Raw genomic sequence first — 24,402 nt, forward strand, 5'->3', positions numbered from 1 at the left:
AAAGTTGATTGTTTTGGAGCACCCAGGACTACAGGTACAGTCTAGCAGTAGCACAGGTCCAGACAAACCCAGCACACTGTTGGTGCTACATAAATAGTAATTTAAGACTTATTTTTAAAGATTGAGGGATTGAAAGCAGATCCCCCTCTTCACTTTTTTTTTTTTAAAAAGGTCATTTTCACTTGACATTAAAAGGGATACAGTCAACTAAAAAAGCAACCCTGAAAGCACGGTGCCTATTACTATAAGTACCACCTAAGATTCTAGTCTTTGTTGTAGTAATCTCTCTTTATAGTTTAACTGCTTTGTGCATTTGACAAGTTTGCCTAGACAGTGAAGCAGTGAAATTGACTATATAGGGTTTCCCCTTTGGGAGAAAAGCCAACACAAAACAATGAGACAGCCATTTAAAAAAGAAATGTGGTACTGCCAACCCATAAAGATTGGCAAGACCCAAGGGATCCTTTGGGCAGGTGTAATATCCAAAAAAGACTAGATTTCAAGTTGATTGTGGATATACTATCAAGTCTATCAAGACACTTTTCGAAGAATTTCCCCCTTCTCCAATGGTTTCTCAAGTCTTCACACAACTTCTCTCCACAAGTACATGTCCGAATTAGGAATCTGGGATGAGGGAAATTCTACTGAAGTTTTTTATCCAGCGAAGCAATAAAGCCTTTGCTGACTGTACTCAAGATAATGACTAATCTTGATAGCTCCCCACATTCACACTACATTGATACTAATTCATGAAAGAATGGCTGAACTTCAGAAGACTGAAGGAAGACCTAAGGTACTTTTATTTTTATGCTTGGCATCAGCAGAGACTACATTTCATTGTTCAACTTTCAAATTTTTATAACCATCAGCTTAGACATTACTATAGGTCATCTAAGAGCAGATTTCTCTGTATTCTCATGAAAACTGGGTCAAACCCTAACAAAAACAAACGTACAAGTAAGATACAAGTGCACACCGTACAATTCCCTCCTCCCACCCCCAACAACATGGCCAGGAGTCAAGAAGTATTTGTGCTAAAACTGCACATACACAAAATGGAGCTGTCTCCAGGGTCTTTGGGTTCAAACAGCAATCAAAATACTTCACAAACCTCAAACTTCTGCTTTAAGGCTTTGCTGATCTGCGACTGCAGAAGTTACTAAGAAAAGGCTTATGAGTTTTCAGTCAGATTTTGCTTTCTTTTAAGTAACTTAGATGATGTAGAAGTTACAGAGTTTAGATGTGAATCCTAGGTTACCTCCCATTCCAAATGCTGAAACCCTTGTCCACCCTGTGGCCTTCCTGCATCTACGGAGAAGCTTCCTCAGCTTTGACCTCCCTGCTTCTCCCCTCACCAATCTGCCGAAAGTGCTGTTTTTAGAGTTATGATGCTCTGCTCACCTCCCTCTACCTCCCCCCAAGCTCTTCACTGGTTCCCTATTGCCTGCCGCATCAAGGTCAAGTTTTTTTGCACTCATTTCCAAGGCCTTGCGCAATTCTGCCCCTGCCTACATATGGTCACACACTATGTTTGAAATCCATTCTTCAGCTCCTGTATGCTAAATGGAATTGCTCTTAAAAAGACAAAGCAGACTTCCATGAAGTCTTTCAATGACAGTGCCATCAAAGTTACAGTTTAAAAGTCTTCAGTAATTCAAGGTTCTCTCCAAACTAATCATGGCATACATACGGATGGTCTGCATCAGATTCATCTAGGCACCTTGTGCATGGGTACACATGGCAACACGTACACTGATGGCATCAATTTATAACCCGGCTACCCACGTTTTTTGAAGGACAGGTTTATTTTAAAGTAGTACATGGCCTGATGTCAGAACGGACTGCATGTCAGAGAGACACTGATGTAAAGCAATACTGAAGGCCTGATTTCCAGAAATACTGACCTCAGCTGGAGTCGTGGATACTCAGCATTGTGGAAAAATGTTGGAGATGACAAATTCAAGAACTGACATGATGCTACATTGGTCCTCAAGGTTAACAAAGACACATGCTGTACCCTGCTTCTCAAAGGCCTTCACAACTCTATTTTAATATTTATTAGACTAAACAGGCAAGTACAGAATATTCCAATAAAATCATCTCATCGGGGCTAATGGTGCAGCATCAGAGAGTCAATAGAAGCTCTGCCCTTGAAATTAATGTAGCATAGGATCAAGCTCTAAGTGGGCCACATGAAGCCTGTCAGCACTGCCAGTCAGTCAGCCAGTTAGTCTCCAATACCTTTTTGACACAGTGAAGGAGAAGTTTCCTTCTCAGGAGAGAAACCCACAGAACTGGAGACTAGTCACACACTAACAGTTGTATATTTGTGCCAGTACTTGCTGTTTCCCTCCCTGACCATCACAGGATTTCTCTGACTTCTGGCCACTTTAGAGCCCCTAAACACTTTCCTCCTGCCCCCACATTTGAGAGCCTTATATACAGGAATGGAACATTTGGGGGGATGCCTACGTCTCTATCTGATGCAATGCAAATGTTTTAGAAGGAAACCCTGTTCTAGATAGCTGCACTTCAGAGAAGCTATTATCCTCATTTAAATCTGAGTGAAAAAGGCCAGACAAAAATACTAATGCAAGACTCCCCCTTCTTCCAAACATTTCCTTTCCACTAAGGATTCATAATTGGACTTATGTGAATCTGACAAACTTCTTCTTCTCAACCCACAATAGAATACAATAATATAAAGCACTCGACTCTCCCTGGCTTCCTTTACATTACCTCTCACACCTAAAGACGTTTTGAAAATATGTTTTCTATTTTGATGCTTTGGTGTGGAAAGCACTCCCCTCCCGATACTGCTAGGTAAACCAGGAAATGGAGTTTCTATTAAGACACATGGACCAATACATTTTTTAAAATGACTTTTCAGATCTAGTTAAAATAGAAAAGTGTTACTGGAAACTTCAGTTTTCAAAAGAATAATCATGTAAGAGACTTTCACCAGGGCACAACACTGTCTAGGTTCTTATTCTGCACCAATCACTGTAATAGGAGGAAAGAAAAGCGTTTGACACTATGAGAGGGCAAAATGGCACAAATGGTTTATAACACAACTGAAGAAAGTTGGATGCATATCTTGCAGCTTTGCCAATTACAGTGGAGTCGCATCTTACGTGGGGTTAGGTTCTAAAGTCAGCGCATAAGGCAAAAATCGCGTATACTCAAAATTACCCTTGAAAATCCCTTAAATCGCCCATAAAGTACAGTATACACTCCATCACATTAAGATTGGAATCAGCATCCATAGTGCTGCATATCTGAGCCTCGTGTATGTGGCCTTGACCAAGGCGTGATTAGCAGTTTCAAGAGGTTGGAGGTGGTATTGGGGGGGAGAAAGACGACTTCAACATCATTCTGAGCAAACCGAAGTGCCGCAGGGTGGCCAGGAACATTGTCTAAGATCAGCAACACTTTAAAGTCAAGTCCTTTCTCTCTGAAGTACCACTTGACCTCCGGAATGGAACACTTGTGGAAGCAATCCAAAAATAATGTTGCCATCACCCAAGCCTTGTTATTTGATTGCCAGAACACAGGCAGGAGATTTTTGTTCTTGCCTTATAGGGCATGGGGATTTGCAGCCCTGTAGAGTAAGCCTGGCTTTATTAAATGCCCAACCGCATTGCCACAAAACACCACAGTCACACGGTCTTTAGATGCTTTGAAGCCAGGGACTTGTCTTTCTGATTTTGAAGTGTAAGTGCAGTTGGGCATTTTTTTCCAGAAGAGCCCAGTCTCGTCAGCATTAAAAACTTGTTCCGGAAGATAAAGAAAATCATAGAAGAAAAAGGTTAATTGTTCGCGGTAGGCTTTTGCTGCCTCTTCATTGGCAGATGCAGCTTCACAGGTAGTCTGCACATTTTTGAGGTTGAAGCGGTTCCTAAAACTATTAAGCCAACCTTGGCTGGCTTTGAATTCCTTCTCATGAGAAGGCTGTCCCTCTTCAGCGGGAGGTTTGAACAGCGTGAAGAGCCTTTTCTTGCAACGTGTTGCCATCGATAGGCACACATTTATGGTTCATGTCTTCCAGCCATAAATTTAATGTCTTTTCAGTCTTCACTAAAGTCTTATCACGCACCTGGCTTGTCACCTTGGCAATTATTGGAGCACTTGATGCCATGGCTTGACGAATTTCTCTTTCGAATCTTGATGGCACGGATGCTAGATTCATTGCGACCATATTTACGTGCTGCGTTGGAGACCGACATACCGTCTCTCAATAAATCCAACACAGCCAGTTTTTCCTCCAGCGTTGGAACAGATCGCTGTTTCTTCGGTTGAGCGCCAGATGAAGTAGTTGGCTTGCGTTTAGGGGCCATGTTGTACGAAAAATACTTACAGTATCTTTAAACACTAGAATCACACTCAGCAGGGCAAGATGCTCACACTATGAGAGTCATGCGGGAACCCAGACCGACTGAGGGAACAGCAGATTCACGTCTCCCATCTCATGCTCACACCGGGGCATACACTCATTGAGTGGAATGGTGGGTGGAATCGCCCACACCATTTACAGGTATCTTGTTATTTTTCTTTTTTTTTTTTTGCCGAGCACATATAGTTGAATTCGCGTAAGTTAAATATGCATATGATGCGACTCACCTGTACCAGCAGTTATGAATAATTTGGATAAAAGTGACCAGGATTCCTGTGAACAGGAATGGAACTCTTTACATAGTATTTTTATGGCAAGAGCAACTAAAAAAAAATGCATCACCTGCTACTGAAAGATGACCCCATAGGTGAGATGTTGCTAAAGAAAATACAAGATTCAAAATGAAACTCAAAATAAATGAAACTCAAAATAGAAAAGTGAATTTTCTTTAAAAAAGGAAGGCACTGCAATAGCTTTGCATCAGAACGGAAGCCAGCTTTCTTCAGTATGAGCAACTGAAATTGGTACACTGGCACAATGTCGCACTAAGGCAGAAACTGAACTAGCCAGTCTTCACTCTCCAAGCAGAGACAAATGCAAAGTAGTAAACTAATAGCGAAAGAGAAGATTTTAACACAGGTATATCAAACATTCTCTCCTCAGCCCTGGCAACATCCCTTTAAGATTGAAATACCTAGATTCTCTAGGACTGTGGGGTCCAGTCCTCATGGGATCAACTCAGCCCTTTATCCTCCCCAACGTAGGTAAATTAAGCTCCACATACTTTATGCTGGGGATGGGAAGGGGTGTCAGGTTTTGAAAGAAAGACCTTATAACCTAGGTCCTGTCTGTTCTCTGTGGACATACGATATTCCATGGCCCTGTTCATCCTTGGCATAATTTGTCCTGTCCCCCTGCTGTCATGCAATGTGTTGTGCCCTAATTGTTGAGTGGTTACTCCCATTGACCCTAGGAGGTGGCTGCATTTCATAGTTACTTGTTAAGCACAAATGACAGGTTCAGCACTCTACCACACACACAAAAAAGGAACAATCACTGATAAAAAGAGATTTTACAACCTCAGACACACCAGAGAAAGGATAAAACCCAGAGAGGGGAACAACGGACAATGCTATCTCCCCCTCACACACACCCAAGCATTCAGGCCAACAAAGTTTATTCACAACTTTCTTGTGGGCATCATGGAAGTAGTGAGTTTACATGAGATTTGTAATGAATAAGGTTGATAGCTTAGTGGAGTGCACTTCATGAGTAAGAGGCAGCACAGAAGTCAGCACCAAATACAAGAATGAAACAAGATGGGTTTTGAGGCTGATATCTTTGATCAAGCAGAAGGTACAGGAGGAACACGAGGATCAAGGACCAGACATGTAGGCTGGGACAGAGCTTTGATGCAGCAGTAGAGGGGTGTCTAATGGTCAGGACAGAAGATGACTGTTTTGGTGGTGGCTGGAGTTAAAAGGGTGAGCGAGAAGAGGTGGTTGCAGTTATCAAAATACATGTGACCCCCAGGGTGTCAATAAGGGTAACAGCAATGGAGAGTAGAGGGGGGAAGATACAGGGCCTAGCAGAGTTTTCCCCAACGATGTTCCACAAATGTATGGCAAAGTACTGGTAAACACTTGCTCATGCAAGCAGCCCCTACTGACATCAGTGAAATTACTCACATGAATAGGGGCTTCAAGATTTGGGCCATTAAAGCTCTTTGGAACTCTTCTAAATGGAAGTTATAAGCAAGGAACTTTTTTTTTTTTTTTTTAAAGCAATTAGAGTCTAATTTGCTAAGCCCTGCAAGAACTGTAAAGAGGGAACTAATTTGAGGTATCCTAAAGAATGCACTACTAATACCCCAAGAAGGCAGGGGATGGAATAAAACTTCCTTCCACCCAAAGTCTGTTGCAATACAATGCATTGCATTTTAGCCGTAGTGATCTCTTGCTTGACACTCATGAATACAGTTAAGACATGGAAAATGTTGTTTAAACACTAACCTTTCCTAACACAGCTGGTTAAGACAGTTGCATTGCTTAACAGAGCCATTGTTTTATTTTACATAACATTCCCTAGGCACATTTAATTCAGTTGTCTGGGCACTGAGGGAATCAGATCAAAGACCAAATTATGACAGTTTTTAAATTAAAAAGCCCTCAGTGAAATGAAAGTGCAGCTACTCCCTAAAGCAGTAATGTGGTTTCATAATTGAAACTGCTACCCAGCTATTCCTCCTTCTCCCTCTCTCCCAGGGAACACTAAACCTTACATTCTCACTCACACTGCAGGGGTAATTTTTAAGAGTTTGTGCTATTTTCCCCCTCCACACACACTAATTTTAGACAATCCACCACATCTGAGAGAAGACAACATTCTGAATAGCTTAAAAATGCTCAAGCGTTTTGCTTTTCCTCAGCATTATTAGCAATCTAGTTCTGCTACATGTCACTCACTTTTTTTTGTTTCTCTTACCTCCTCAAAGTGTGACAGCTCTAAAAATGATTCAAGATTTCAGGCCAAATTTTGGTCCTACTGAAATCAATGGCTGTTTTGCTATTTGTTTCAATGGGACCAGGATTTGAGCGTTTAATAGTTTCAAGTGATACCTGATGTAGCTATTTACACGGAAGTTGTTACAATCGTCTGCTCTAGGCCCAATAACTATTTTAAACAGGAGAACTAAGAAAAAAGTGGTTTGATCCTTTCTCTGTAAGGCACCTACCACACTAGTAAATCATTTCAGGTCTAGAAATATAGAAGAAGTGACAGCACCACTGCCATTCCAGAGCTCATCTTCGCCGGTGTCCAGATTTCATTTTTTATATATAAAACATCTACACGTGCCAAGATGAATGCAGTTGAAAAGCTCTCTCCATCTCAAGGACCTGATCCAATGCCCATTGACTCCACTGAGCTTCAATTGGGCCCACAAGGCACTAAATGGTAACTTCTCAGGAGAAGCAAATCAGTAACTATTTCAAAAATTTAAACTGACTTGCTGTCAAAATGAAACCAAGTCACTTAGTTAATAATAGCTTCCAAGTCAATTAGTTAGTAACAGCTTCAGGTACTATCTCTGACTCAAGTCCCTCTGTCAATTTCTGTGGTTTTACAATTTTCTTTTTTAAAAAAAACCTCCCCCTTTTCCTACGTGAGAGCTCACAGTTAGGGGAAACTATACACAGAGCTGCCAGAAACAAAGAGTAAGCCCTTGGAACAAAAATATGAGTGTAAAGCAATCTTCCTCTGACCTTTTATCGGAAGTAATCTTCAGTGTTCTTTCCAAGTGTGATTAAGTTGGTGTCCCTTTAAAGAGAACTGAACTCATGTTTGGCCACATATTTAGATTCTGTAGGGACAGGCTTTTACAGAACTACAGATTGATGGAAGTGATTCCACTGTATTTTTTTTTAAAAACTCCAATGTAAGCAGCTGAACAGAATTATTCTTCTGCAACATTTACAACCAAACTTCAAAGCCTAGAGAACTGTATGGATCTGAATTGTCCATGAGGATAACAAAGTGTAAATAATAAACAGCATTGTAAACAGCAGGTTGTGGGGTTTTTGAGATCCTGAAGCTGCAATCAGATCTCTTTGGGCAGGTATCAGTGGCTGTCAGTACAGGTGGGGGGAAGGGAGGAGGAGGATAAGCCCCTCTGAAGGCCAGTCTTCACCCACAAGTCCAACAGCAGGAATCAGCAAATATCCAACAAGTTACAGAACCATACCTGAGCTGTAGACACTTCCCTGTAGGCAGTTTCATGTTTAATTATCTGCAGACTCAGAACTGTATGCAGTGTGACAATGTTAAATGCTGGAGAGATTAAATATTTGTCTGGCAATAGGTATACGTTGGGTGAAAGACTAAGAGATACATGTAATTATTTTACATGTCTATAGGCCTTGTGTGCTCCAACACTGGTAAGCAGTCTGGTTTTCCATTAGTTTTCAATACTGATCTCACAGACAAGTTGGTTAAGCACAAACTAGAAACCAAGAACTCCCACTCATGGCTCTGTCAGCAAATCACTCAGGGACCTAATTTCAGAGGTGGTGAGCACCTGCAGCTCCCTATTAAATTCATACGGGCTTGTGAATGCTGAGCCCCATTTGATAAACTAAAACAAGACAGAAAGAAAGACACCACTTTGATTTAGCTTTCCCCTCAAGTTTCTATTTGTAAAACGGGGGTGATGAATATTCTTACCTCATAGCACAGGGATGGTAAAACTATGAGACACTCAGCTTACATGTCACACCTCTACCTGAAGACTTTTAAAAAAAAAAAAAAATATATATATATATATATAGCAACAAATTAACATCCAAGAGTAGTGTAACTGAAAGGGTAGACTAGTTACCAGATTTCCCACAGTTTGGTTCATTTAGGAGACATTTTTCTCCGTGCAGTCACATATCCGTTCGTGTGGGGGTTTCACAGAATGACAGGAAGGAGAAAAACTATTTTCAAGAGCGATAGGACAATTTTATTGTAAAGCTAGAAAGAAAAGCAGGGGAACTCTGGGACAGGTGCAATATCCAGAACTACTTTAACCGATTTTAAATTTATATTATACAAAATTAGATGTCAGGTAGGCCATATCCCATTTGCTTGTATTTGGGACATGCTATTATCCTGTACAAAACATCACACCTTTCGCCCCCACATGCCTCATTTCTTGTGTTCATGTTCTTACCTCATAAGACCAGACACACTGCACTCCTGCAAATCTCCGCACACATCTTCCCACTTCCACATCCTCATGAGTGGTGTACATCTCTTGCAAGCACTCTCCAATGTGAGGCACCATTCTGCGCAGCACCTCTCGGCTCATGATCACACCAGGTCCTCCCATGCAGAAGTTCTCACCAGGTTCCAAGGCCAGTTTCCCCATCTCTTCGGTGGTGCCAAGCCCAGTCTGTCCAAGGAAGAGGGGTTCACTGCTGTTCAAACTCCTAAGGAAGCTCTCCAGTCTGTCCCCCTTAATGTAAACATCATCATCTGCTCTCATAAACCATTCGTAATTGTCCAAGTAGTTGTCATGCATGTACTTGAGCATCATAAAGGATTTCTTCTGGGGTGGGTAGGAGTCATCCACGCCTTGTAGCGGCACTATTGGGATTGGAACAGAGGTGTCCGAACCCTCACTGGAGAAGAATTCAACCTTGCCAGGAATGGTTTTGGACCAGGTTCTAGAATGAAAATACAAAGTTAAGTTTATAGACAGAGCACATCACAGTACAAGTCAAACATACAGGAAAAAGCGACTCAGGAGGACCATTTGTTTTAAGAATTTCCTCCCTTTTAAATTCTCTTGAAATGCGGTCTTCCTTCCATAAAAGCAATAATCACGTACAGTGGTAAGAACCATATAAGACAGCAGTTCTCAAACTGTGAGTTGCAACTCCAATGTGGGTTGCTATCCTGCTTTAATGGGGTCACCAGGGCTGGCATTAAGACTCAGTGGGGCCCAGGGCTAAAGCTCAAGCCCCACCACCAGAGGCTGATGCTGAAGCCCATGGGCTTCCGCCCTGGGCAGCAGGGCTCAGGCTAAGGCCCTGCTGCCTAGGACTGAAGCCCTCAGGCACACAGGGTATGGGTGTGTCATGTAGTTATTTTTGTTGTCAGAGGAGTGCAATGAAGTTTGATATACGACGTCCAAGCTATTCCAACATGACATGCTTCTGAGCCTAAGTTTCTAGTTTCAAGATGGGCTAACAATCAAGCTCCTCCAAAACTAAATGTGGAATTTTCAGAAAGTGCTCAGTGTTAACCTAACTCTGTCCCCACTGACATTGGGCATAAGACTCCCATTGAAGTCAAAGGGAACTGTGTTAGGCTAACGCTGAGTGCCCTTGAAAGTACCATCTAGAGTCCTTACTAAGGACTATATAACTGTAAAGTATGAATACCAGTCAGATGCAGAGGGAAGAACAATATTTGGGACCTCCTAGATACTGACTTTGTTTAAGCTACTACTTTCCTTCTCTCCCCCCCCGAAAGTTTTTGAAAAATTTAGGAAAATAAGTTTCTTTTAATTACTAAGAATGTATTTTCAAGTTTGTGCAGATGACAGAACAGTTTGAAGCTAATTTTGTGTAGATGAAAAGTTTCCCTGCACATTTTTCAGTCCCTACTTCTGTCCACTGGTGCCTAGGTTAATCTATAGTTTCAGAGGTGCAGAATGAACAGATGACCATTTTTTTGCAACAACTTATGAAAAGTCTGTACCCCACAGAAGGAAAGACTCTAGGACAGATGGGTAGAGTAGTGGTGTTTTCCACCCAGGAGCTGGCAGATTGAATAGGTAGGCTCTGATGGAGGAAGAGATCTTTCTTCCATGCAGCAACCCAATATGCAGGGGAAGAAACAGGAAAGGTCACCTCAAACTCATCTGCCCCCTACCAGCTGGAGGCTTATGGAAAAGCAGCCCCAAAGAATGGGGCACGAATAGCAGCACAGTAGAATCCTAACAGATGGACTTCTCTTCTTACCATGGTATTACCCCTCACAGCCACATTTTGTATCAGTCTCTGGAGAATGGGAATGCAGATTTTTTTAAGCCCTACTCAAAGTTCTGATATTAAGTGTTCCATGATCCCACAAGCTCAGCATCTAGTTCAGAAACACAGCAAAAGAAACCAAAAGGAAGAGAAAGGACAATTGAAATGGAAGTTAAAAAGGTAACAGCCACCACTTGGGTTGACAGCAGGGTTTGAACCTAGGACCCCGCAGAGCTAAAACCATGATACTCTACCACTTCAGCTAAAGAATTAAAGGATGGGATTTTCAAACAGGACAAAGACACTTAAAATGGCTTTCAAAAGAACTAGCACTCCTAAGTCACTTAAGACATTTATGGATCTCCTACTTCTGATGTGGATCAGCTCCCAGAAGATGACAGACCCATGCTCCCCTAAAGAGTTTAGGAAAGAAGTGGGGCTTAAATAGGAATGGGTATTTGTGGACAAGAAATGGCAGGCTGTTCCAAGCATAAAGGTGATGTCTTATGAGACATGGAGCTGGGAGAGGAAATGGGATCAGCAATATAGGCAGGGCCTATGGAATATCAGCCACTCTTCCAGCCAGGAGCCCTCATTTGTGTAGAGCTGTGTAAAGACATAGCATCGGTCTTCAGCCTTCACCAGCAACCTCTAGCAAAGCCTGCCTAGCACTTATGTACATGGGCAGCTGGCCTCTTTACGCTTAGGAGGACTCCTCTTTACACCTCTTCTGAGTCACAGTCAAGCAAAGACTCTCTAGAGACATTTTAAGTTATACAACTATTAAACGTTTTACATCCTTGCTCTTAGAAACTTATGACTTTTAGATCACTGGGATTTGTTTAATGCAATTGCTGCTCACAAAGAGGAAAGAGTATTCTGTGTAGAAAGACATGGAATGCAGTTTTAATCAGTAACTGGACAATCGTTCCTTCTATAGGAGGAACTTTCTAGTTATGTTTGGCAGCTTTGTTCAGACCATAATCTGCATTCAGAATCAGCCGTGAAAACATTCTTGAGGTGTGAAAAAGAATAGTGTTCCTTAAACGTATCAGTTCTACTTATACCAGGTGCTTCCAACCACTATTTTTTAGATTACAAATAGAGTAGGATGTGTTTGGATCATTTAAACGATCCGAAATCTACAGCATTAGCCACGAGGGTTATGTCTACACTACCCACCAGATCGGCAGGCAGCAATTGATCCAGTGGGGAATCGATTTATCGGGTCTAGTTTAGACATGATAAATCGACCCCCGAGCACTCTCCCATCAACTCCCGTACTCCACTGACGTGAGAGGTGGAGGCAGAATCGACGGGGGAGCGGCAGCAGTTGACTCACCGAAGTGAAGACGCCATGGTGAGTAGGTCTAAGTACGTTGCCTAATTAGATCTATCTGCCCACCTAGCGTAGACCAGGGCTTTGAGACCTCATTTAAAAATATTTAGGTAAATTAAACAAAAAGTTCCATTTAGAAATAAAATGGTATTTGATGTCTGCTCATCACAAAAATTTTAATTTTAAAAAGCCACAATCCTTTAAAAGGATACACTTATTTAAATCTGGATTTATTAGTCAAGTGTCCAGTGTATTTTAGGAAATTAACATCCAGTTGAAATCAATGGAAAGAATCCCAATGACTTCAGTCAGAGCTGAATCAGATCTTTAGGGTATGTCTACACAGCAAAGAAAAATTTGCGGCTGGTCCATGCCATCTGACACAGGCTCACAGGGCTCAGGTTGCGGGTTGTTTCATTGCTGTGTTGGTTTCCAGGCTTGGGCTGGAGCCTGGGCTCTGGGAGCCTCTCACCTCGCAGGATCCTAGAGCAGAGGCTCCAGCCTAAGCCCAGAAGTCTACATAGCAATGAAATAGCCCCGCAGTCCAAGCCCCACGAGCCCAAGTCAGCTGGCACGGGCCAGCCGTGAATTTTTCTTTGCCCCTGCAGACATACCCATAGTCGTTGATGCATAAGCTACAGTTTATGAAACCATTCGATTGAAGTGGGGAAAATCAGATAGTTTTAAGCAAACACCCACATCTTAAGTTTTCAGGAACTAGTGAGTTTCTTTGTTAAATTTTTGGTAACCACATTTAGATTGATCCTCTACTCCCTTTTAAGTAAAATGAAAGCAGACCATACATAGTTTTTTGTATGCTAATATCTGGTGGTTTATGAGTGAAATATCCCAGCATAAATTTAAATTTAAAAACCAAGTGAAGAAGCCTTTTGACCAACATTAGTCAAAAAGTGCACTGTGACAAATTTAAATGTAGAATTGTAGAACAAAAGCTGTTGGGAATCACAATTATCAAAAGCATCCGTTGTTATCTGTTCCCAATGCTGCTTTTATACTGAACCAAGCCACTTCCCAGACAGATTCATTTAATAAAGTGGCAAGATGAGGTCCTTATAACTTCTTCAGTTTATTGTCTTTTTCCTTTAAGGAAGCCAATAATTTTCCAGCTCACTCCCTGCACCATGAAAAGTCAGCAATCTCTAATTGATGAACTATGGACAGCGCAGGATGTTCTCTGCACTTTATAGCTCCTAGCTAATGATCCTCCACAGTCCAGATGTTTTAGAAGAGTACTCAGCTATGTAAAGCAATGCTGTGTCTGTTATTTCCCATGTTTGGAGGTGCTCTCAGCCCTCCCAGTTCAAGTTCTTTCATATCAACACTTATGTGAGTACTGGTAGGGAATAGCTCCTCGTCGCTTGAGGTGGAACAGCGGCATGCATCAGTAAAACTCTAAGATAGAGTTTTTAAGTGTTCAAACTGCAGAATATCCCTTGGCCCAAAGCCAGTTGCCCTAGATAATATTTTTGGTAGAACTACAGTTGGAGTATACCTTAATCATTTCCTAAATTAATGTGATTTCTAAGATAAGGAGTAAGTCATCTTAACTCAGAACAGTGGCTTTCAGCACACATTTGAACTGTGGTACAGGTGACTTATAGAAGCTCACTTAAGGCCTTTTGAATAAAAGTCAGTCATCAGAGGCCAAAACATCTGGAGAACATCAACACCTGCTGCTTCTTACTGTCAGAATTAGTGGCAGATGACATTTGATATGCATAACTTATTTTCTCATGCATCCACTTATTCAGAAAGTACAGGAACAGAAAAATTTAAGTTCAGGATACATGTTTATTACATCTAATAGAATCAAACCTGAATTTATTTGATCATTTGACATTTGAAAGATTTGTCTATCAAAAGACAAAAATAATTATTATAAACATGGAATTTTGTTCAAAGCTACTTCAAGCCTCTTAACTTTAAGTCATTGAAGAGCCAACTTGTAAAGTCATAAGTGTAAAACCAAGTTTAACAATTTCAGAGCTACTATTCCAATTCAGTCTAGAATCCTTAGGTTTATTTCTTTTGCCTGATCTTCAGTTATAGGCAGTGTCCTAACTCATAAGATTTCACAGTCACGGGCCTTTGTTCTCTTTCCCCTCCTGTGGCCTGAACAGTATTTACTCACATGAGCAGTCCCATTTGCTTCGCTTGTACTGTTCACATAAGTGAGAACTATTTATTAAAAGGTTTGCAGAACTAGGCCTGAAGCTTGGTAATAAAAACCAAAAAATGGATACTTTCAGAGAAGGCCCATACTCTGCCCCCACCCTCCAGTTCCCCAGTCAGACTCCTTTGGTTAAGGAAATGTGGTCACAACGCTTCTACAGCCAGGTAGCCGAAGTTGGTGTTACCAGGATTATCAATCATCTGTACTGCAGTAGTCCCTAAAGGCCTCAGCCAGGTACACACTAGACACCGTACAAAGATAGATCAAGAAAACGTTAGTGGCTACTGAACATCAGTATTCAAAAACCATAAAACAGAACTGCTCTGTTAGAGCCCAACCCTCTCTCATAGGTAGAATCTTTACATATGTGAACAGGAATACTGCATGAGTCAAGATTTGAAGGATTAGGTCCATACGGTTGTTGGGTTTTTTGGGGAGAAGTGTTGAAGATGTGCATGACACTGAGAAATACTAGTTCACACAGCATTCAAGACACACACAATTCTGACAATCCAGAAGCATGAAATACCAACGTCATAATTTAAACAAAAGAGTTGAGCAATCTTCCTTTAGAATGAAGACACTTAATATAGTGCATTAAGGCTAGCTGTCATAAAGTCATTACTTCTTTGAGTCAGATGAAACTTTCCTTTGCACGCATATATAGCCAATTGTGTGAAAGTCACATGATTAGTACAGCTGGTCAGGTACAAGGGTTCTCCACAGAAAGCTGTTAAAAATTAAATCAGTGTAAACCAAGTGCATATAATCTTTTGAAGACACAAACTAAGGTGTATACAAAAACACGTTAGGGCTACAAAGTCAACAACTACTATAACCAGGAATTAAATACTTCCTAAAAAGAAACCATTAATACAGTTATGGTGGTGTTAGTAATAATGTATGCACTTAGCAGTAGGGACTTGGCATGTCCTAGATCTGGAATTTTTCCTCATCTTCAGTTTCCAAAACAAATTCTTGCTTCATTATCTCTAGTGAACTCATAAAAAAGCACAATAATCTAGAATATTTATTTCACAGAGAGTTGTCCCAAATCAAAGAGGATTAAAGAAAAAAAGTATCCCATTTTTGCCTGATTCTGCTGGGAACTTCACTTGCAAGAGACCAAGGAAGCCATTTAGAGTTTTGAGAAACACTTGCATTGTATAATTATGCCAAAGAAAACAATTTGTCAATGCCTCAGCAAGTTAATGAAGCTGGGGAAATGATTTCTTGAATACACCATGGAGCCTTGAATTAAGACTAGTTCTGAGCAACTGTTTCTAAATGATGGACTAGTTCTCTCCACTGAGTGCCTTACTTCTAAGTAAGAAATCAGCTTAACTCACCTATGAATGTCATGCTGAAAAAGCAGCATTGGTAGCAGATGTGGCTCTGGTACTAAGTATCTGTGGTGCCACTAGGGTAAGGGTTTTTAAAATTTAAAGATATTTATATGCTGATCCACTTCAGCACTGAAGAATTTTACACTAGTATTGATAGGGTTATTTACATCAACAAAGTGCAAACTATTGATCTTGACCACCACATACAATTCTGTCTCCCCCCTTACCAGAGAAGATCTCTAGGAGTTTATATCTTGATAGGAAATTTCTTTTTAAAGCTACCAGCCATGCTATCCTGCAGAAAGCTGCCAGAGAGCCTGAATGGTCTGCTGTACTCCTTAAATTCTCCCCTTCCAAAGCTAAGAAAAGCTAATCTAGGGCCCTCATTTCCAGAAGGGTTGGAGTTCAGCCTCCAATTCTGCACCTACAAGTATATGCAGGTGCAATTTATAGCATCTGGGTAAATGTACAAGTGTGCCTATAATTTACATAAAAGTGCTCCTACAATCAATTTTAGGTGGGAAAGCCAGTGCCTAGGTCTCCTCTTTACCTCAGAAGTATAACAGGTGGTTGCTCCCAAAATACATTATTTGTTCTGTAGAGTATATTGCAGATTTTGGGTCACTGTAATAAATATTAATGTCCTCCCAGAAGTCTTATACCCGCACTATGGCATATGATCAGACCATAAAAAGAACTTTTATTGTCTGCATTGATATTTTCTTTCTCATTCCAATTATTTTGATTAAAACATGTATTCGGATTCACTTAACATAATCTGAATTGGAAGCAAATGACATTTTTCCAAATATAAAAAGTGTATACTCCACTGCCCACCACAGTATCTAACTAGTTGCCCTAAAAGGACCCAATAAGAGGAATACCAACCAGTAGACTAGATTCCGGGGCCTGCAGATAAAGAGCCTGTATTTTACTCTTGCAATGGACAGCCCTGGGCTCAGGCACAGAAGACACACTACACTCTTAGACCCCAAATCCTTTTGGCTGCCTTTGTTGCAGCTTTTCTAAGCAGTATTTAGCTTTCTCAGCAATCTATTTCCTATAAGATATAACAACAGAATGACAATGTGTTCAAAATGCAGTCTCTTGAATAAGTGCCTTACCTTAGAATCTTCCACGCAACGTTTGAAAGAGGCAAGTTTGGGTATAAGGTACTGCACTACATTATCCATAAGCAGAATGGCATCTCTCTTTCATGGTCCTTTAATGACCATATCTCTGTTTTTTGTTCCTCAATTACACAGTTCAGTGTAGAGAAAAGTAACATTCAGTTTGGTTCTCAAAGTTTGATGCCTCCTACACATTAATTGTGTTAAAAGTTAACTGCTCTCCAAATTTCCTAGTCAATAGAATTGATGTGCAAAATAAATAAGTGGGTCTAGTGTTTGGCAAAATTGACTATTGCTCCTATTCCATTTACAAGACATCTTTGTCCAGACCTTCTACTAACAACAGACTTTGGAATCCTCTGGTACTTCGTCTACTGGTGGATTTTCTCTCTTCTGTGAACCCTTCAGGATAATGGTTGAGTGGCGGGAAGTTAACATTTATTGGCATCCTTTTTCTTGGCCTCATGCCTTTGTTAGTCAGTCCCTATACCTATACTCTTTCTGACTTTCCAACCTCCTCCCTGATTTACATGGTCACAGCAAGGGTGATCAAATCTGTTTCCTATGTTGTATTTTAGTGGCCTTTTAAGACACAGTTTCTGCTAATCTGTTTGTCAGATGGAATAACAGTTTAAAGCAAATGCCTACTACACTCTGCCTCTTATGCTACCAGAGCACTATTTAGAGCTTCTGAAAATTCAATAGGCCCACTTCTCCTACTAGCAACTCACTGAAATAACTGACAAAGCTTTTCAGGAAGTGCACTGCTCAAGTTCTTCCTAACCATAAGTGGATTAACAGCAGCAAGGGACAGTGTACATTTTGTTCTTTGGTCCCTGGTAAATATTTGCAACCACTTTTTTCAACTGAAGCCTTAGAGCTAAAATAGTTTGGAGATTTTCAGCTCCCTGCACCTTTGGCTCCTTCACAACTATTGAAATCATATTAGCCAGTCTCTGCAACTCTTAAGATGGTAATACCAGAATTCCTTGCCAAGGGCTTCCCCACTTTCCTTGCGGCAACCATCAATTCATCTTACTGTGATGCTGTGTCAATTTAATAATCTTAATGGTCTAGTGGAGCATACCATGGCAATCATAAGCCATCTAAGGTTTCTTTTAGCCAAAGGAAAGTGTGTTCTTATCTCTGGGACTTTTTTTTTTTAAAATGCACAGCAGGGTGAAAAATGCTTTTAGGCTCCTCACAATGGTAACAGCTCTCAGATCTTGCCCATTTGGTGACTACTGAATCTCTCAAAAAAGCTACCAATTTTGGGCGGACTACCCAGTTCCTCTTCCAGGCTGCGCATTATCTTGCTCGCTGAAGGCTTTTCTCTTCTCTCCACCTTTACCCAACGTCTGTTAGTGTGCATCTCTCCCGCACATTTACCCTATGGATCAAGTTCTGCAAGCCTGACCCACATAAGTAGCAGGACAACTGAAGTCAACAGGATTACCTGCATGGCTACTACCCAGTGTAATGGATGCAGATTCAGGTCCTATATTAGTAACTACAAACGTGTAAATGCTGCATATGCCAACATCTTTTTGAACATCTTCCACAGATCTCTCATGACCGCCTCCCTCTCCAAAATTCCCAACCCAACTAGGTTTGAGCTAGCAGAGCTACTATGTTGAAGAGCCCAGTTAACCAATTCCTTGTGTTAAATATCCCCTTCCACTTTAAGACATTTTATGGCATTATAATCAGATGCTCCCATTTCTGCTAACACTGAAAAGCACTCATTTGCTCAGTTTCATTAGCCTATTGATCAAACAGGCCAAATATTTTTAACATACAAAATACAGAAATTTGTTTAAGATACATCTGCATAAAAGATTAAAAACTATAACATCCAAGTTAGGTTGCTAGGTCTTAACTACAGATCTCTTACAGAAGCAGACCTTGGGGCATGACGTTCCAAGATCTGCCTTTAGCTTAAGTTTGAAGCACCAAGCACATTTTGTCTAGGACACATCAGCAGAGTAGAGACTCTCTAGAACCACAGGGACCTACTCTTGCCAAAGGGATGATTGCTCTAATAGACAGCGATTGGTGATGAAATCTGTTATTATGTTCCAACTATTGTCTGTATTACAGTAGCATATCAGAGTCCCCTTTATGGATCAGGCTACATTGTTATGCCTAGATAAAAGAGGACCCCTGCCCTGAAGAATGTAATCTAATCAGAGAACACTGCAAATTAAAATATGTTTAAGAGATCTCCTTCCCTGTGTTAGTATCAAAATTGAAGAACATTAAACAATCCGTGTTTTACCATTTATGCCTTCTACTTACTTTGTCCATGTTCTCAACCTGGAGATCACTTTGTTCATGGTTAGATGGGAACAGAGGTGGTCCCAAAACTATTTTTCTATTGTAATATGGGGTCTTTTTATGGAAAAGATTCAGAACACTTCACCTACATAATGCTACAAATTTGGTTTAAACATGCCCGTGGCGAATGTTTTTTTGTTTTGTTTTTTAAACAAAAGTTCAATAAAAAACATTTCCACCAATATTAAAATGTTGGAAGCCACAGTATGCTAAGCCTCATTTAAACAGTAAATTGGGGTTACAGTTACCAGATAATGTCCCTTAAAACAAGACACAAAGGAGTGGTCTAGTGGGAGTATTCATCAAGTTTCAACATAAGGAAATTACAGTACTGTCAGACTGACCCTGGCAATTTTGAAATGAACACAGAGGTTTAAGTTCATTCACGCACACACACACGAATGTTCAGATCTCACCACAGCATTGTTCTTCACGTTACTCACTTCCCCCTCCTATTTTCAAATGAGATATGGTTTAAGAAGAGCTTCCAATCTCAAACTAGTTTTTGCTAAAAACTTCTGTGCCAGAGATCTTAACAACAAACAGAGTTCAGTGCAAAAGTGTTAGCTGAGCATATCCTAATGAAGGATAAGGGATGCCCGTGAAAAGTGCAACTGAATAGACCTGAGTATTGACATATTTGTGGAGGTCTAATCAGTTATCAGACTGATCATTCTCAGAGTAGACGGTTTAATTCTGATGCAAGAGCATTTCCTTCTTTTAAAGTGTGAACTTATTGCAACTAGTCAAACAAACCAGAACCAAGAAAAACCTTAAGGTGAAAGCTCTATAACAAACTCAAACTTACATTTCCAAAGTAGCCCTCAATTTTGTTCAGGGGTTCTCTCAAACAAGAGTTAGTTAACTCCTAAATCTTAAAGGGTCAGAACCTGTGAGGAAAAGGTCTCATTGTCTGAATTTGCCTGCTACTGTTGCAAGTAGCAACAAAAATGGCTACAACTGAAAAATTTGTATTTTTTCAATTTCCTCTGATCCATCTGACACTACTTTAGGAACAAGTGAAACTGCCCAGAAACACATAGTGCCTTTGTCGATTTCTCCTGCTGTTTGTGTGGGCCTGCCAGACAGCACCAGGGGAGAGGAAAGCTATTTTAATAATAGGAAAATATGATTGTAAGAACCACAGAAGATTAGCGTGGAGGTGTAGCACCTGAAGCAACTTTTAACTGGCATTTTGAGGCTTAACAGGTATCAAGGCAGAGCAATGTGTAAGTCAGACACTGGTGTCTGTACAGTGCAGATGTCTTCCTACTTAGTGAGAAACCCAGCAGCAGCTCAGAATGCATATTTCAAGATTTCCTCCAGGTTGATCTATATGGAGGCTCTTTTTATAAACCCCATTGATGTTGATAATATGGACAGAGTCACCCACAGGCATGTAATGCCGTTACAAAAAACGCCTTCAAATACACAGCAAGTCAAGATTGCTGAAGAGACTCTAGATACTTATAGATCCCATCTGTCAGAATACAAAGCAGCTGGTTAGCAGCAAAACCCCCTGAATCTGTGCAGTAGGTTAGAGATGTCTAGAGGGGAATAATAAAGCAAGATCTCCCCCTTCCCCTGCAAGGCTAGTGACTTTATCCATTTAACAGATGGGAAGCTGCACATACAAAGGAACCCAGATAAGGGAGAGGACTATAAAGCACATTCCCCCTCACAGACACTCTCCTCTCTGCACACCCCCTATAGGGACTTTATCCACTTAATAGATGTAGGCTAACATGCAAAGGAAAAGGGGGCATAAAGCAAATCCCCATACATATTTCCCTCCCCCTGTACCCACCCCTACTCCAGTGACTACCTTCTTCACTGATGAGGAGCTAGATATGCCAAAGAAGTCATGGTGAACGGGAGGGCTGCCCTATGCCTAGAGCAGCATAAGAATAGGGTCAGCCAGAACAAGGACAGCATGCCCCAAGCATGTGGGGGAGGATATGAGAACACAGAACAGAAGGGCCCTGGGAGGCGGAAGGAAAGACCCTACCCCACACACTGCTGGGGGAGGGAAAGACAAAGAGAGGGTGCACAAGGGAGGACCCTACCCCATGCACTACTGGAAGGGAAGGATAGAAAAGGGGTTCACAGGGGAGATCCTGCCGCACGCATTGCGAGACAGGAAGGACAGAGAAGAGGTGTGGGAGAGGTAGACCCTGCCACATGCACTGCCTGAGGGAAAGGACAGACAAGGGGTGCGCAAGAGGGAGACTCTGTGATGGAGGGGGAGGATCCTGTGATGGAGGACACAGTGGGGACGCACAAGCGAGGACCCTACCCCGTCCACTGGTGGAGGGGGAGGACAGAGAAGGGGTGCAAGGGGGGGAGGAGACACTGCCCCATACAATGCTGGAGGAGCACAAGGCAGGGCTGCAGCCCTCACCTGTAGGCAGCCACCGCCCGGCTCTGCAGGTATTTCTGGGCTGTCATGACCCCCACGAAGAGGAAGTTGCTGGCCGGCGGGATGTCGTCCTGGCGCTCTGCGGGGTCCTGGGGCCAGAGCAGCGTCCCCCGGGAGTCCCTGCGCAGCAGCCCCCCGCCCTGCTGCAGCCGGCAGCCCTCCGGGCTCGCCTTCCGCCGGTGTCCCGCTTTCTTCAGCTCCGCGGCGCGGGGCAGGATGAGTCTTGAGGCCAGGATGAAGCCCAGGATGAGTCCTAGCAACACGCTGAGCCAGGAGCGGCGGCTTCTGCCAGCCATTCCCCACTCGCTGCCCGACACACGCTGGCCCCCCAAAATACACCGCGCCCCTGGCCCGCTCCACGGAGCGCCGACGCCCCGGCTTCTGCCAGGGGGTGCCCCTGCCCTGCTCCTGCCCCGAGACCGTCCCCTCAGCCCCGCACCCCGGCGGCAGCTCCCCGCCCCCCCGCTGCCCAGGCCGCCCCGCCCCCCTGCACTCCCACCGCCCCGCCTCCAGCCGCAGCCCCCCGAGGGGAGCTCTCCCTACAGCCTATCCCCCCCCAAAAAACCCCCACCTCCCTGCACCCCAACTGCCAGCCAAGCCCGGCCCGCCTCCGCTGCCCCAGCCCCGCGCCCCCCAGCACCAGGGCCGCCCCCCGTCCCGGCGCCCCCTGCTCCCGGGGAGCCCGGACTCCGCTCTGCCCTGCTCGCAGCCCGGCCCCGCGGCTGCCTGCCCTAGCCGGCCAGCCCGGGCCCCCCCGGGGCGGGGAAGCGCAGCCCCCGCCTGAGGGCGGCAGCCATGGGACCCTCCTCCCCTTCCCCGGCGGAGACGCGCTCGGCTCGGCTCGGCTTGGCTCGGCCCGGCCGCCGCTAGCGCTGCCCGCCCGCTGGCCCGGCCCGGCCCGGCCCTGCCCGTGGTGCTGGTGCAGCCGCCGCGGCGCGTCCCCCGGCTCAGCTCGCCATGGCGCGGGGGAGGGGGGGGAGGGGCGCGGGGAGGAGGCGCGCGCGGCCCCTGCCCAGCCCGCCCCACGCACAGCGCGCCCCGGCCCGGGCCGCAGCCTTTGGCCCCGCTCGCCTGCCGTCCCCCCGTCCCCATTGGCTCGCGCTCAGGGCAGCGCTGTGCGCTCGGCTGCTAGAGAGGGGAGACCGGGGGGGGGAGGGGACAGGGGATGGGGTGACGGGGGGAGGGGAGACCGGAAAGTGGGCGATGGGGGAGGGGAAGGCTGATGGGGAGGGGACAGAGGAGGGTGGCAGGGAGGGGAAGGGGGAGATGGGGCAATGGGGGATGGGTCAGTGGGGGAGCGGGTGGCAGGGAGGGGAAGGGGAGACCAAGGAGGGGGTGATGGGGGAGGGGAAGGGGGGAGAAGGAGAAGGCCTATGGGGAGGGGGCATAGGAGGTGGCAGGGAGGGGAAAGGGGAGATGGGGCAATGGGGGAATGGCCTGTGGGGGAGGGGGCAGAGGGGGTGACGGAGGGGAAGGGGAAACCAAAAGGGGTGATGGGGGAGAGGGGAGGAGGGAAGGGGTACTGAAGGGGTGTCAGGAAAAGAGGGACTGCGGAGTGGAGGGGGAGGGGGATGAGACAGCAGGGGATAGAGGAAGGGGGAAGAGCATGGGGCAGACAGGGAAAAGGTGATGTGGCAGAAGGAAAGACAGGAGAGGGATGGAGAAAGAGTGAATCTGGTCTGTGAATGAGAAAGGAAGAAATAAAAATTCCAGTCTGGGCATGAGGGGGGAGCTGGAATGAGAGAGAAGGAGTCATAAAAATAGGGTGGGTGTATTGGTCCCAGGCCCCTTGGTGGTGTTCTGCCAAGGGAGACAGGTTAAACCATTCCTCTAGCTCATCAGATTGTCTGTGTCCTGGGGTAATGCAAGTTTTGTGGATTCCTAGGACCTTACAAATCAGAAAAACTCAGCATCCCTTGCTTTGTGTTTAGGGACTTCAAATCTAGCTCCAAACTGGTTCCCTAGAGCCTCCGATGCCTTTTGATTTTAATTGGATAAACTAGTCCATAGGTAGTGACAGACATTGATTATCACACTCTGTAGATTTGCAAAGGCCCAAAGAGATCAATAGTAAAAAAATGCACTAGCATTCACAAGGCTAGAGCTGAACTGGAGTTTTCCTTAATACAGGTTTCAGAGTAGCAGCCGTGTTAGTCTGTATTCGCAAAAAGAAAAGGAGTACTTGTGGCACCTTAGACTAACAAATTTATTTGAGCATAAGCTTTCGTGAGCTACAGCTCACTTCATCGGATGCATTCAATGGAAAATACAGTGGGGAGATTTATATACATAGAGAACATGAAACAATGGGTGTTACCATACACACTGTAAGAGAGTGATCACTTAAGGTGTGCTATTACCAGCAGGAAAGCAGGGGGAGGTGAAACCTTTTGTAGTGATAACCAAGGTGGGCCATTTCCAGCAGTTGACAAGAACCTCTGAGGAAGGGGGGGGGGGGAATAAACAAGGGGAAATAGTTTTACTTTGTGTAATGACCCATCCACTCCCAGTCTCTATTCAAGACTAAGTTAATTGTATCCAGTTTTCAAATTAATTCCAAGTCAGCAGTCTCTCCTTGGAGTCTGTTTTTGAAGTTTTTTTGTTGAAGAATTGCCACTTTTAGGTATGTAATCAAGTGACCAAAGAGATTGAAGTGTTCTCCCACTGGTTTTTGAATGTTATAATTCTTGACGTCTGATTTGTGTCCATTGATTCTTTTACGTAGA

At 43.6% G+C, this 24,402-nt stretch overlaps 1 protein-coding gene across 1 annotated transcript in view; it reads right to left on the reverse strand.

The window, feature by feature from the left end:
- The window catches only part of CHSY1 (chondroitin sulfate synthase 1), a 98,274-nt gene extending 76,196 nt beyond the window's left edge, over positions 1 to 22,078 (reverse strand). Inside the window, exons 1-2 of the mRNA XM_077828943.1 lie at positions 21,659 to 22,078; positions 9,105 to 9,600 (exon numbers count right to left, since the gene is read on the reverse strand). Coding sequence (XP_077685069.1) covers positions 9,105 to 9,600; positions 21,659 to 21,972 — 810 coding nt within the window. The 5' untranslated portion in view covers positions 21,973 to 22,078. The remainder of the gene's footprint in view (positions 1 to 9,104; positions 9,601 to 21,658) is intronic.
- Between the last annotated feature and the right edge of the window lie 2,324 nt (positions 22,079 to 24,402).

The sequence above is a fragment of the Eretmochelys imbricata genome, chromosome 10 (genome assembly GCF_965152235.1).
Source record: "Eretmochelys imbricata isolate rEreImb1 chromosome 10, rEreImb1.hap1, whole genome shotgun sequence".
NCBI lineage: Eukaryota > Metazoa > Chordata > Testudines > Cheloniidae > Eretmochelys > Eretmochelys imbricata.